Source organism: Silene latifolia, chromosome 4 (assembly GCF_048544455.1).
Source record: "Silene latifolia isolate original U9 population chromosome 4, ASM4854445v1, whole genome shotgun sequence".
Lineage (NCBI taxonomy): Eukaryota > Viridiplantae > Streptophyta > Magnoliopsida > Caryophyllales > Caryophyllaceae > Silene > Silene latifolia.
Window position 1 is genome coordinate 64,334,754 of NC_133529.1, and position 14,536 is coordinate 64,349,289.

Consider the following 14,536-nt stretch of genomic DNA (forward strand, 5'->3'; position numbering starts at 1 on the left):
GTTTGTCATAACTTAGTTCGGCCTAGGGCCTTTAGGCCTCTTAATACCTCCATTTTTTGTATTGTTAGTCAGTCATAAATATTTTAGGTTGTGATTTATCATACTTGTTATTCCGAATAAAATTCGAGAGTACGAATATATCTAAGGTTTTTTTTCTAAATTATATTAAATTTTCATATTAGAGAACAATCTTCTAATTGTAATTAAAAAGTTGGAAAAGGTTAATAATGTAAAAAATAGGTGTAAAAATATTAAAAAATAATTTCCTAATTCTAATAGGAAAATTGAAAATAATTAATTATTTCCTAATTCTAATAGAAAAATTGTAAATAATTAATTATCTCCTAATTTTAATAAGAAAATTGTAAGTAAGTGTCTCGAAAAAAAACCTCTTTTAGTTATATACTAGATTTGATGCCTGTGCGATGCATGAGCCGTTTGTAATATCATGTTTTAAAACGTCATAGAATACATACCTTTACAAACTTTAGTCCAGTCATGAAACTACTCAATTCGACTTTGTGTTAACTGAACCACGCTGTAATACCCCGTATTTTTTTTATATAATAAATTAAATGGATATTATTATATATTAATTATTATACAATTTATATTACTAATTATATCGGGTTAATTGTTGAGTCGATAATTACGTAAATTATTTTAATTAACCGCGTTGTATCGATGTAAGTTAATTAAGACGGGTTTATATGGAATTCGAAATGTGAGCTGGCCCATTAACTGTCCAGCCCAATTACCCTTAACCCTAACCCTAACCCTAACCCTAACCCTAATAGGAACTACCCAGCCGCCTCCCTCCTTCTCACTCCCTCAACCCGCCTCCCTCCTTTCATCAACTCCAACATCAACCCTCACGCAAAACGAGAGAGAGAGAGAGAGAGCAGGGGGTGGTGACGGCGCAGCAAGGAAGGCCAAAGGGAGGTTGTCGACGACCTAGGGTGGCCCTGGTGGTTGTTTGGTGGCGGTAAAGGTAAGAACTCAACACCTTGTTCCTCTGTTTTGTATTTATGTCGTGGGTTTTTGGGTGTTGTTCGTGTCTTAGGGTGGGGATGCTGGTGGTTGGTGTCTGGGTATTGGTAATGAGTGGTAAGGGACGAGTGTTTTGGTGGTGGTTAGGGTGGTTTTGGGTGGTGATAGTGACAGTAAAAGGCGGCATCGTTACAGGGCAGTAAACGGGTTAACTTGCGAGGTTTGGGTGGCACCACCGTGGACTAGGGGGAGGTCGAAACGGTGGTGCTAGGTTGTCTGTGTTCGTGGGTTGACGGTGAGTAGGGCTGTGGTTGTTTGGCAGGGTATGGTTGTTGGCTGCGGTGGTGGTATGGCGAGAAGCAGAGGGTGTTGGTGTTACACGGTGGTGAACCTGGCCATCATCTGACCACTGGTTTGACTCGGGCCGATCGGAATCGACCAGGCTGGTGGTGGTTGTTGGTGGTGGGGTCGAAGTGGGGAACGTGTCTGGTGGTTGTCACGGTGGTGTAGGTGGCGCGTGAGGAGTGTGAGCGAGAGCGAAGGTGTGGGTCGTGTTTAATCGGGTTATTCGAATCGTTTTTAGTTTTGAAACGGGTTTTCATAATTTAAATCGTTATAATTAGTAATGGGTCGTATTCTTAATTAATTAATTTAATCCCCGAGACTTCTAAATAATTTATTTAAGTTAATTCCCGAGTATTTAAATAATTAAAGACAGATTTTGAGTCGGGTGTCGAGTTATTCAAATGATTGATTCGGGTTTTTATTAAATCACATAATTCGTTTAATCCTTTAATTATCATTTGATTTTAGTTCCGAGTTATTAAAATAAAATAATAATTAATCATAATTAATTATTCTGAGTCGGGTTTGTTTAATAGAAAAGTTACTATATCGGGAAAGCTTCTATTTTGGGAGATTACTATATTTAGTAGTTAGTAATTATAAATATCATAATTGTTTTAGGTGACAGATTCGTGAAGGATCGATAATCAGATTCATTGCTTTACTTTATGGACTGCTTAACTGCTTAATTGGAATTGCTGGCACTTGAGGTAGGGAAATACACTTACTCTATTATCGTTGTTGAATTGTGTTGATTTCGGATTCTGGTTGTTGATTTACGTTATCATTTATATTCGGAAAGGTGATTGACTGATTTGATCGTATTGAGTATGATATCACGACATCGGGTAACTGGCATGATTTTTATGATTCATCAGTTCATTTATTTATATATATATTATGTTGCATCAATTTCTTTTGAGCATTCATATGCATTGGAGTTGGAGGATGGTGTAGGAGTGACGATGTTGAGATACGATGTGATGTTGTGATAAGGCCCAGGCGGGTTCTCGCAGACTTGCCCTGGTGTCCTCGCTGTTGATTGGTGCGAGATCGGCTTCGGTCGATATATAGTCTCTGGGGATCGGTATGGCTGGGCGTTCCGGGGTATGAGATGTGTGTGATGAGTTGAGATGGAGATGGAGGTGACGGAGTATCATGCATATCATATTTTATTGTTTTATTGTTTTCCCTACTCAACCTCGTGGTTGACCCTGTGTATTCGTGAACACCTGTGATGAACCGTTTTATGGGGAAAGACTTTGTGAGGTTTAAGAGATAGGACGGAGCTGGATGGGCGTGAGACACTGGATCAGACGACTTAGTAACTAGATCATCATCTAGAAGACTTCACTTTTATTTATGTCAGTTCTTGTAATTTAATTTGAAAAGAGAATTTGTAATAATTAAGTTAAAATATTATATAAATTGCCTTGGAGTTTAATTTGTTATTCACTACCTCGGGAAACCGAGATGGTAACAGTCCGTTTTATTAGGGAATGTCTTGACGAAGACTTATTTTATTAACCGGGGTGTTACAAAGTGGTATCAGAGCGAACGATCCTCAGGCCTAAACCAATGAGCCCAATGAACATAGGATGTGTCTAAATAAAATGAACCCGGGATAGAACTGTTAGGAGCACACTACGGTAAGGTATGAGTTAGGGGCCCCCTCACACCGAACCTGTGACCCTCTCAGTTGAACCGGAAACCATGAGTGTATACGAGAGAAAGGGTAGAATAGTTGCTTGAGGATGAACAGGAAATTCATATATCGTTGCCTAAGTGTTAATTGATTGATACATTGATTATTGCAGGACAACGCTACGGAAGTAAATTGTATGAATGATGTGTTGATAGTACTACTATGACTAAGTAATATGCGGTTATGTGATCCCGAAGCCATGTTAGTATAGTCTTGTGATAGTAATAAGAAACACGATAGAATTTCATATATTTAGTCATCACAATCGTGATTTAGATGTAATGAGTAGATCGAGATGCGAAGGGATTCTATGGGGTATATGTTTACGTAAGTACAGTGTGAGATCTAAGTTGGTATGGGTTAGTATCGATAGTATAGTTGTAAGAATTGGGACATAGGAAATGAAAGACTTAGTGATGAAACTTGTTTTGGTTGATGTTACTCTTTAATTGACCTTACTGCCATTTCTTTTCTGTTTATTGCCCATCGATGAAAATTTCATGAGAGATAGCCTCGTGAGTTAGTGTTCATTTGACGTTGGTTTCATGCTTATATGATATACGGATTTGGAGTAATAAATACTTTAGTGAACTGTGGTTAGGAAGTTCCCGTGCAGTGATGTTTGACCAATGATTTTATAAAATCCTCATTTAAATTGTATTAATAATTTTTGCATAATTTCAACTCTACCGATCATAAAATTCGCAAATGTTTTCCAATTGATAAGCCACGAAAAATCTTAATGTCTCAATATTAAATAATAAAAATTTTCAAACTAACCCAAGATTTGGACCAATAGCTGTCACATGTTTGTTTGGACCAACTAAGTTGTAAAATTCTTTAAAAATGGAATTCTTATGCCTTAAACCTAATTCTTTTTCCCTGTGTTTTGAACTCACCATGTTTTATAAAAGTAATATGAATCAAGTTTTAATCGAACCGTTATTTATTCGTGATTTTTGAGAGTTACAACGTGAATCATGACTTGTAAAATGTGTATTCTAGGTTGAGTTTTCATACAATTGTTTGGTTAATTCATGAACTTTAATAATGTGAATTTATAATGTTTTATATGACGATAGTAGCACGCATGTCCAGTAGTTATGTATCTTAATCGGTGATAAAATTTAAAGTTTAATTGATAACATTGTTGGCATGATAGTATGAGTAAAATTGAATAGCTTAAATGGATTCTTAATCAAGGGGGAGATGTTTATACGAGTCCAGTTGTGGTCGGATATATATAAATATAAAACTATAATGACATATCTTGATAAAGTTGATGACGTTAAAAATTTAATTTGATTGCTCTAAAATACACGCTTGAATAATTATAATAATTATGTTTAAATGTTTACACATGGATGGTAGTAATGAGTATGTCTAAATGTTCACACACGTAGAATATCATCTGAGTTCCAATGTCTTTTATGTGAGTCGGTGTGCCTATAGTTATACTTGTAACTTTCATTTCATTAAATTATTTCAGTTAAACCTAAACCTATAACATGATAATAAACAATGTTGTTGTTTCTTACTGGATATATATTCGTTATTACATCGTCACAAAATGCTAAAATGATTTTTGCAATTGTAGCACGACATTTGACATATCTATATTCTCGAGTCGTTACTATCATTATATTTTAATAAAGACTGTTGATGATAATTATATTAGCAATTATAATGGGATAACCCTTTAATGATTCACATGATATGCATTGGTTCCAATAATAGTCGTTATAACTACGTTTAATTGAGCCGTGAAAATAACTGAGTAAAGAAGTGCAACTAAAATCCTGATGATTGAAGTAATAGTCGCTCACTAGTAAAGATAGGACTGAAATGAATAAGATGAACCTGTAAATTACGATATATGAGTCAACACCTAAGCTTGTTGTTTAAAGGAATTGAATTAAGTTTATCTGATTTTGAGTTTCGTAGTAAGCTGTAAATGGATTCTATGACGGCCCTGTTATAAGATTATGTTAAGAAAATTATTCACCGTCCAGTAGGAAAGTAAAAGTTTTTGAAAATAAAGTTAAATTTTGTCGTGTGAGTATAAATTCGGAATGAGATTTCCAGCCAGTGTCTGGTTGCGTGGTTCATAATTTTGCTAGTTTGGGGGAATGAAACTAAAACGGAGTCACAAGTAGTGGGTTAATTTAGTCATGTTGTTCGTTCATGTAGTGAATTGGTGGGCTGTGGTTAGTTACGAATGTCAAAACGGGAAATGTAATGTGATGATTTAAGGGAGTTATGTGTTAACATGGTAAGTTGATATTAGCATAACATATAATGAATATTTGTAAAATGGGTGTACTTAAATACATCTAATCTTTTCTGTCATTGTGTGGGGTACAGTCTAAATATAATTAACACCAAGAACGAAATTTTGTGTATAATAACCTTGTACGTTAACTTTCCAATATTGCTGTTTACTCGCTTGTTTGACTCGACCAATAAGTTTGTAGAATTTGCCAATCAATGTGCATTCGTCATTCGTGAATAAATCCCAAGCCCTTTGTTATAAGGATTAAAAATATTTCTGGGACGATAAGTACTACAAAACTGGTTGTCTTCATTTTATCGGTGATTCTGTGTCTTGACCTAAATCTGTACAATTAAGAAAAGGAAAGTCAGATTGGACCTATTAGGTTATAAATTTTCATAAATCGATTTATCAAAGTGTTGACCCTAATTCCTTCCTTATGCTGATTGATCCCCCATGTTTCTAAAGTACGAGATTACAATGATTGGTGAGATGAATAATTACTAATGATTTTTACTGGTAACGGTAGCCTCCTTGAGAGAACTTGTATGTTGATTGTCTTTGGTAAGGATTAGTTAACTTAAGCGAGAGTTGAGAATATTTAAACCTCTTCCAGTTGTTAGCAGTAGTTTGAGAACTTTAGTTATAATAATGAAGGTTACGAGGACGTAACCATGTTTTTAGTTGGGGAGGATTGTAAAATCTTGATGTTTAATTTGCACTTGTTTGTAGATTGGAGTTTTGATCAAGTAGATGTTTCGTTGTGGGGTACCTATGCAAATGAGCTCTATATGTTTCATTCATATACTTCTGTTAGTTGGTTGAGGTGTAAAAGGAGAGTATAAGTTAAACTACTGGTATTGAGTTATGAGTTGTGGGGCCTTTGTGCCGAGTTACATTTGCGGTCCAGTGCGACCATGATTATTGAGTTAATTGAGTTTGAGATCGGAATGTAGATGGAATATGACGGTGTTCTCAGGTGATTATTTAGTTGTTATACATTTGTGTTCTCAGGTAGTTGTTAGTTATAGTTAGTTGGCTAAGTAATGACGAGCTAAACTTCGGGACGAAGTTTATTTTTTAGGAGGGCAGAATGTAACATTCCGTATTTGTTATGTTTAATTGATGTGTCAAAAGTGTGTGTTAACCGTGTTAGAAATGCGTAACGACCATAAGTACGATATATAATACCCTTCCGAGGTTTAAGTATGGGAGCGAACTTCGGGACGAAGTTCATTTTAAGGGGGGAAGACTGTAATACCCCGTATTTTTTTTATATAATAAATTAAATGGATATTATTATATATTAATTATTATACAATTTATATTACTAATTATATCGGGTTAATTGTTGAGTCGATAATTACGTAAATTATTTTAATTAACCGCGTTGTATCGATGTAAGTTAATTAAGACGGGTTTATATGGAATTCGAAATGTGAGCTGGCCCATTAACTGTCCAGCCCAATTACCCTTAACCCTAACCCTAACCCTAAACCTAACCCTAATAGGAACTACCCAGCCGCCTCCCTCCTTCTCACTCCCTCAACCCGCCTCCCTCCTTTCATCAACTCCAACATCAACCCTCACGCAAAACGAGAGAGAGAGAGAGAGAGAGAGAGAGCAGGGGGTGGTGACGGCGCAGCAAGGAAGGCCAAAGGGAGGTTGTCGACGACCTAGGGTGGCCCTGGTGGTTGTTTGGTGGCGGTAAAGGTAAGAACTCAACACCTTGTTCCTCTGTTTTGTATTTATGTCGTGGGTTTTTGGGTGTTGTTCGTGTCTTAGGGTGGGGATGCTGGTGGTTGGTGTCTGGGTATTGGTAATGAGTGGTAAGGGACGAGTGTTTTGGTGGTGGTTAGGGTGGTTTTGGGTCGTGATAGTGACAGTAAAAGGCGGCATCGTTACAGGGCAGTAAACGGGTTAACTTGCGAGGTTTGGGTGGCACCACCGTGGACTAGGGGGAGGTCGAAACGGTGGTGCTAGGTTGTCTGTGTTCGTGGGTTGACGGTGAGTAGGGCTGTGGTTGTTTGGCAGGGTATGGTTGTTGGCTGCGGTGGTGGTATGGCGAGAAGCAGAGGGTGTTGGTGTTACACGGTGGCGAACCTGGCCATCTGTCAGCCCTGGTTCGACTCGCCGGCGGCAGTCGACCAGGCTGGTGGTGGTTGTTGGTGGTGGGGTTGAAGTGGGGAACATGTCTGGTGGTTGTCACGGTGGTGTAGGTGGCGCGTGAGGAGTGTGAGCGAGAGCGAAGGTGTGGGTCGTGTTTAATCGGGTTATTCGAATCGTTTTTAGTTTTGAAACGGGTTTTCATAATTTAAATCGTTATAATTAGTAATGGGTCGTATTCTTAATTAATTAATTTAATCCCCGAGACTTCTAAATAATTTATTTAAGTTAATTCCCGAGTATTTAAATAATTAAAGACAGATTTTGAGTCGGGTGTCGAGTTATTCAAATGATTGATTCGGGTTTTTATTAAATCACATAATTCGTTTAATCCTTTAATTATCATTTGATTTTAGTTCCGAGTTATTAAAATAAAATAATAATTAATCATAATTAATTATTCTGAGTCGGGTTTGTTTAATAGAAAAGTTACTATATCGGGAAAGCTTCTATTTTGGGAGATTACTATATTTAGTAGTTAGTAATTATAAATATCATAATTGTTTTAGGTGACAGATTCGTGAAGGATCGATAATCAGATTCATTGCTTTACTTTATGGATCGCTTAATCGCTTAATTGGAATTGCTTTGGCACTTGAGGTAGGGAAATACACTTACTCTATTATCGTTGTTGAATTGTGTTGACTGGATTCCTGGTTGTTGATTTACGTTATCATTTATATTCGGAAAGGTGATTGACTGATTTGATCGTATTGAGTATGATATCACGACATCGGGTAACTGGCATGATTTTTATGATTCATCAGTTCATTTATTTATATATATATTATGTTGCATCAATTTCTTTTGAGCATTCATATGCATTGGAGTTGGAGGATGGTGTAGGAGTGACGATGTTGAGATACGATGTGATGTTGTGATAAGGCCCAGGCGGGTTCTGCGCAGACTTGCCCTGGTGTCCTCGTTTGTTGAGTGGCAGATCGGCTTCGGTCGATATATAGTCTACGGGGATCGGTATGGTGGGCGTTCGGGGTATGAGATGTGTGTGATGAGTTGAGATGGAGATGGAGGTGACGGAGTATCATGCATATCATATTTTATTGTTTTATTGTTTTCCCTACTCAACCTCGTGGTTGACCCTGTGTATTCGTGAACACCTGTGATGAACCGTTTTATGGGGAGCAGACTTGACAGGTTTAAGAGATAGGACGGGAGCTGGATGGGCGTGAGACACTGGATCAGACGACTTAGTAACTAGATCATCATCTAGAAGACTTCACTTTTATTTATGTCAGTTCTTGTAATTTAATTTGAAAAGAGAATTTGTAATAATTAAGTTAAAATATTATATAAATTGCCTTGGAGTTTAATTTGTTATTCACTACCTCGGGAAACCGAGATGGTAACAGTCCGTTTTATTAGGGAATGTCTTGACGAAGACTTCTTTTATAAACCGGGGTGTTACAAAGTCTTTTATAAACCGGGGTGTTACACACGCGATCTAAAACGTTGAGTGAGATGATCGATTAGTTAATGTTAATTCTATGAATGACTCGTCTTAACCGACCTAACCTGAAAACCTGGCCAAAAGATGGCCCGCACCCGAGTAAAGGACCCGAACCCCGAATCAACCTAGTTTTTTCATCCGTTGTATGTTGTCCTTCACGTACCAAACTACATCTTAGCCTGAAGGGTGAAGTTCATAAGCCGCTTTCATATTGCACAATTAAGCTTGAATGTCCTTTATCCTATTCATTTATTTTATGTATGCAATTTGTCCCGTTACGTACATGGCTTTCTTTTGTATACCGTTGTTCAATCGTAGTAATACTGGCACACCCACCTTAACTCATACAGAGTTGTAATAACAAAGTAACGGGTCATTGTAAATCTATTTGAAACCGGATTAGTTTAAAAATTCAAGTCGGTCGTCTCTGATCGCAAATCTGCTTCATATCAGTTGTTATAGAGTAAAGCCAATAAGCCATGCAAAGAAAAGTGTACTGCAAAGTGTGGAAATAAACATATATAATGAAGAATTTGTAAGTCATTACAACTATTATATCTCGTATTAAAAATGCAACACAATAGTACATAAATAGTCACGTATGACATATAATATTGTGTTAACTTATCTTATAACCCAGTGTAAATCAATTTCAAATGCATGTGTGATGTATTTCTGTAAGATATTTCCATAAAATAAATAAGTATTATATTAATATTTAATTAAGTTGTTTTATGGAAATTAAGTTGGTCCATTGTATGGTGGAATTTACCTAGGATTCTTTTTCCACTATTATCTCTCATAACTTACCACTCACAATTTAGGAAACTGTTCAATTGACTCTTTGATGGCAAGAGTCTATATAAGGAGAACATATTTATTCTGATTAAGGTTCACTAAGCCTACCTCATTAAGAAAATACACCATCTAAATTGTGAGGCTGAGGGTTTGGAAGCCAAGTCAGATTTGGGGCATAAGAAATTGGGTTATTCATTAAGACGGATCAATTATTTCAAGCAATGGCTGGAGGTAAGTAATCGATCTCTTTTATCGCTTCCGCATTCAGTTTATACATGTTCATTATGAGACAAGAACATGTTAATTTAGACTGTAGAAACTTACAGTTGGTATTAGAGCGATTAAATCGCCTCTGTCTTGCTTGCAAATTGATTTTGTAGCCGTATTTGATCATACACCATGAATTTGTATTTTATTTTTCTGAACCATATTCGTATATTGTTCGTTGTTTGATTGAGTATGAAATATGGAAATCTGTCTTTAGTATCATGTATTTGCCTCGGTTTACAAAGTTAAAGTCATGTCTTATGCTAAGTATATCATGATGATGTTGATTTGTTTTGTCTACTGCTATATATTTTGTAATGATAGATTAATAAATCAACTAAAGGACAAATTTTTATCTCACTTGCATTATCCTTGGGATGAATCGTGACATCATGTGGTAATAGTCTCTTGTTTTGAGTGGGTAAGTATTATTTGTTCTCTATTCTTTCGCATGGTATCAATACTGCACTCGTATTATATGGACCTGCGCTTTTAATAGATGACCTATCTTATTGTAAGTTGAAACAAATTACAATAATTTAAGTTTACAATGTTTGAGTTGATAGTGTACGGGAGTGAATTTATACGATGTGTAATTCTTTTAATTATTGAGGCAATGTTTAAATTTGTTGACCAATTAAGTTTCTTGGTCATACGGTAATATATATACATGAAATTTTGGGAAAAAAAATTAACGGATGTTTAATGTCGAGTGGTTCAAAATTTTATTAGTTAGAGTTTAGCCAAAGTATCTCTAATTAATTAAAATTTATTTTGGAATCACGTGTGGAAACTAGAACATTAATTGTGATTAGTCGTATGTAATATAATGAGACTTACCCACAGGAATCTTGTTGTATGTATTTGTATGACTAATTAGGATGATATATTGAATCTTGTTTCTTAATCTACCCACAGGAGTTAAGAGATGTATATGTTTTGATAGTATTGTCATAAAGTTAAATTTTTATGTATCTAATTGAGTAAAACTTTAGCCCACAGGCAAGTTTTATGTCTCTAGATTCATATTTGAGCATGATTTACATTGGTAAAACATGATTAAGTTTAAAGTCTCAACTTTTGGTAATAAGCATGTTATTTATTATATTTGCAACAATTTTACCTGAGAGTTCTACTGATGTTAAATTTGACATTCCTGAATTGAATGGTGATAACTATAAGGTCTGGAAAGAGAGAATGCTACTGCAGTTGGGATGGTTAGATATTGATTATGCTATTCGGAAAGACGAACCACCTAAAGTAACTAAAGAAAGCGCTAAAGAAGCAATTGATCTTTATGAAAAGTGGGAGAAATCTGATCGTCTCTCCATTATGTTCATAAAGACCAGAATGTGTGCTAGTATTCGTGGTTCTATCGATCAGCATACTAAAGTTAAAGATCTAATTAAGGCCATCGATGAGCAGTTTGCAACTTCTGATAAAGCTCTTGCTAGTACCTTAATAATGCAGTTTTCATCTTTGAGGCTCACCGAGACTAAAGGTGTGCGTGATTATATCATACGCATGAGGGATATTGCAGCTCAACTTAAGACCTTGGAAGTTACCATGTCTGACACTTTCCTTGTGCACTTCATTTTATGCACTTTTCCTCCAAAATATGCTCCTTTTAAGATCTCTTACAACACACATAAGGATAAATGGTCAATTAATGAACTTATGGCCATGTGTGTTCAAGAGGAGGGCAGATTGTTAATGGAGGAAGGTGAAAAGGTGAACCTTACTGTTGCTTCTTCTTCAAAGAGGCAAAAGGGTCACACTAAAGATAAGGTAAAGGGAAAGATTTTAGCTGAGGCAACCTATAAGAAGGAGTCTACGTGTTTCTTCTGTAAAAAGAAGGGACACATGAAGATAGACTGCATTAAGTTTAAGGCTTGGCTAAAGAAGAAAGGTAATTTTCATGCGTTTGTTTGTTATGAATCTAATATGGTTAATGTTAATCATAATACATGGTGGATTGATTCTGGAACTACAATCTATGTTTCGAATACCTTGCAGGGCATGACAACCCTAAGGAAACCACTGGGCAGTGAACTTTCAATTTATTCAGGAAACCAGATTAGTTCACATGTGGAGGCCATTGGGACATACAGCTTAATATTAAGTAGTGGTTTTATTTTTCATTTGGAAAAAACATTTTATGTTCCGAATTTCTCTAGAAATTTGATTTCAGTATCAAGACTTGTACCTTTGGGTTTTACCTTTAATTTCTCAGACTCTTGATTCAGTATTCTCAGAAATTCTGAAATTATTGGTTATGGTATTTTGTCTGATAATTTATATCGTCTTAAACTGCAAAATAATATCACTCATAATTCTATGCATGTCAATGCTGGTTTAAAACGTTGTATTATAAATGAGAATTCCGCTATTTTATGGCACCGGTGATTGGGACATATCTCCATTGAGAGGGTAAAAAGATTAGTAAAGGATGGAGTACTTGATACTTTAAACTTTACTGATTTTGATACTTGCGTTAGTTGCATTAAAGGTCAGCAAACTAACATGTCTAAGAAAGGTGCAAAGAGGAGTTCTAACCTATTAGAAATCATACACACGGATATTTGTTGTCCGGACATGAACGCTAATGATCCAAAATATTTTATCACCTTTATTGATGATTACTCAGGTTATATGTATCTTTACTTACTTCGTTCTAAGGATGAAGCTTTTGATGCCTTTAAATTGTTTAAGGCTGAAGTAGAGAACCTGTGCGGTAAGCGCATTAAGATTGTGAGATCTGATAGAGTTGGTGAATACTATGGTAGATACACTGAGAACGGACATGCATCTGGTCCATTTGCTAAATTTCTTCAAGAGCATGGGATTGTTGCCCAATACACTATGCCTGGTTCTTCAGACTATAATGGTGTAGCAAAAAGAAGAAATAGGACATTAATTGAGATGGTGCGTTGTATGAGAAGTAATGTTCAACTTCCTTCATTTTTGTGGGTTGATGCTTTTAAGACAGCAGCGTATATATTACATCGGGTTCCTTCTAAGGCTGTGTCTAAGACACCTTTTGAGTTATTTAAAGGATGGAAACCGAGTTTGAGACATATACGCATTTGGGGATGCCCGTCGGAGGTGAGAGTGTATAATCCACAAGAAAAGAAACTTGATCCAAGGACTATTAATGGGTATTTCATTGGATATGCCGAAAAGTCTAAGGGTTATAGGTTTTATTGTCCATCTCGTAGTATAAGGATTGTGAAATCAAGAAATGCTAAATTTCTTGAGATTGACTTGATCAGTGGGAGTGACCTAATTCAGGACATTGTCCTGGAGAGGGATCATCATGAAGTTCCACCTTCTGATTCAAGTAATAGATTGGTTGTCATTCAAACTCCTCAAGTTCAATCGAGTGTTACACAATAGTGATAGAAATTCTACAAAATGTCGATCAAAATATGGTAGATCATAATGAGGAAGAAGTTCATCAGGAGGATGAACAAGTTCCATTAAGAAGATCTATTCGTGAAAGGAGATCGGCTATTCCTGATGATTATGAAGTATATCTACAAGAATTGGATTATAATATTGGAGCTAATAATGATCCTATGTCGTTTTCACAAGCCGTAAGTTCTACAGATTCAAACTTATGGTTGAATGCTATGAAAGATGAGATGAATTCTATGGCATCTAATGGAGTTTGGGATCTCGTTGTATTACCTGATGGTGTAAAACCCATTGGGTGCAAGTGGGTCTATAAGACTCACTACTACAAAAAAAGGCTTAGAGAACTGTTGAAATGAGCTTTAGAGAACGCCTTAGAGGCGTTCTCCAACTCACCGTTCTCTAAAGCTTAGAGAACTCTTAGAAGAGGCGTTTTGTATTCACAATCAAAGAGAACGGTTAAAATGAGCTTTAGAGAACACCTGATAAGCGTTCTCTTTTCCTAGGAAAAGAGAACGGTTGGGTAAGCAACAGTTCTCTATCCCTCTTAGTTTTTTAAAAAAAAATATTGATGATATTTGAATAAAATTAATATATTTAATTATTCTCATTAAAATCAAGTACCGATACCAATACACTTGTTTCACAACCAGAGCTCAAACAACCAGCAAATTTGACTAAGTCCTTTTACATAACTTCAAAACATAGCACTACATGCACACATAATCTCATCTTTAATTCATGTTGTAACTTCAACCGCACATCTTGGAGCAACGTCAATTGATCCACTTGGAAGAAAGAAATAAAAAGATGAAATGTGTCAAATGATAACCTGTTACTAATAACAAGAACAACCATACGTAAGATATGAGTAGTAGAAAGGAGAATTAAAAGAGGTGGTGAGTACGATAAAGATGCAAGTATAAAAAGTTCTAAAAGGTAAAAAACTGGAGACTAGACTAGCAGGTCCAACTCAGCAATACTCACATGAAGCCAAACACGGGGAAAAAATTTCAAGCAAAACTCTCAACATTTAGAATTAGTCTTAATAGATCAACACCAAGTAGCAAGACTAGCACTGAATTAGTGGAGTATAGAAACGACATAATGT

At 36.0% G+C, this 14,536-nt stretch overlaps 1 protein-coding gene across 1 annotated transcript; it reads left to right on the forward strand.

Annotated features, from left to right (window-relative positions):
* The first annotated feature begins 11,103 nt into the window (after positions 1-11,103).
* Positions 11,104-12,252, forward strand: LOC141651589 (uncharacterized). Its single transcript, XM_074459294.1, has one exon. The coding sequence runs from the start codon at positions 11,104-11,106 to the stop codon at positions 12,250-12,252; it is 1,149 nt and encodes a 382-aa protein (XP_074315395.1).
* Positions 12,253-14,536: the final 2,284 nt, after the last annotated feature.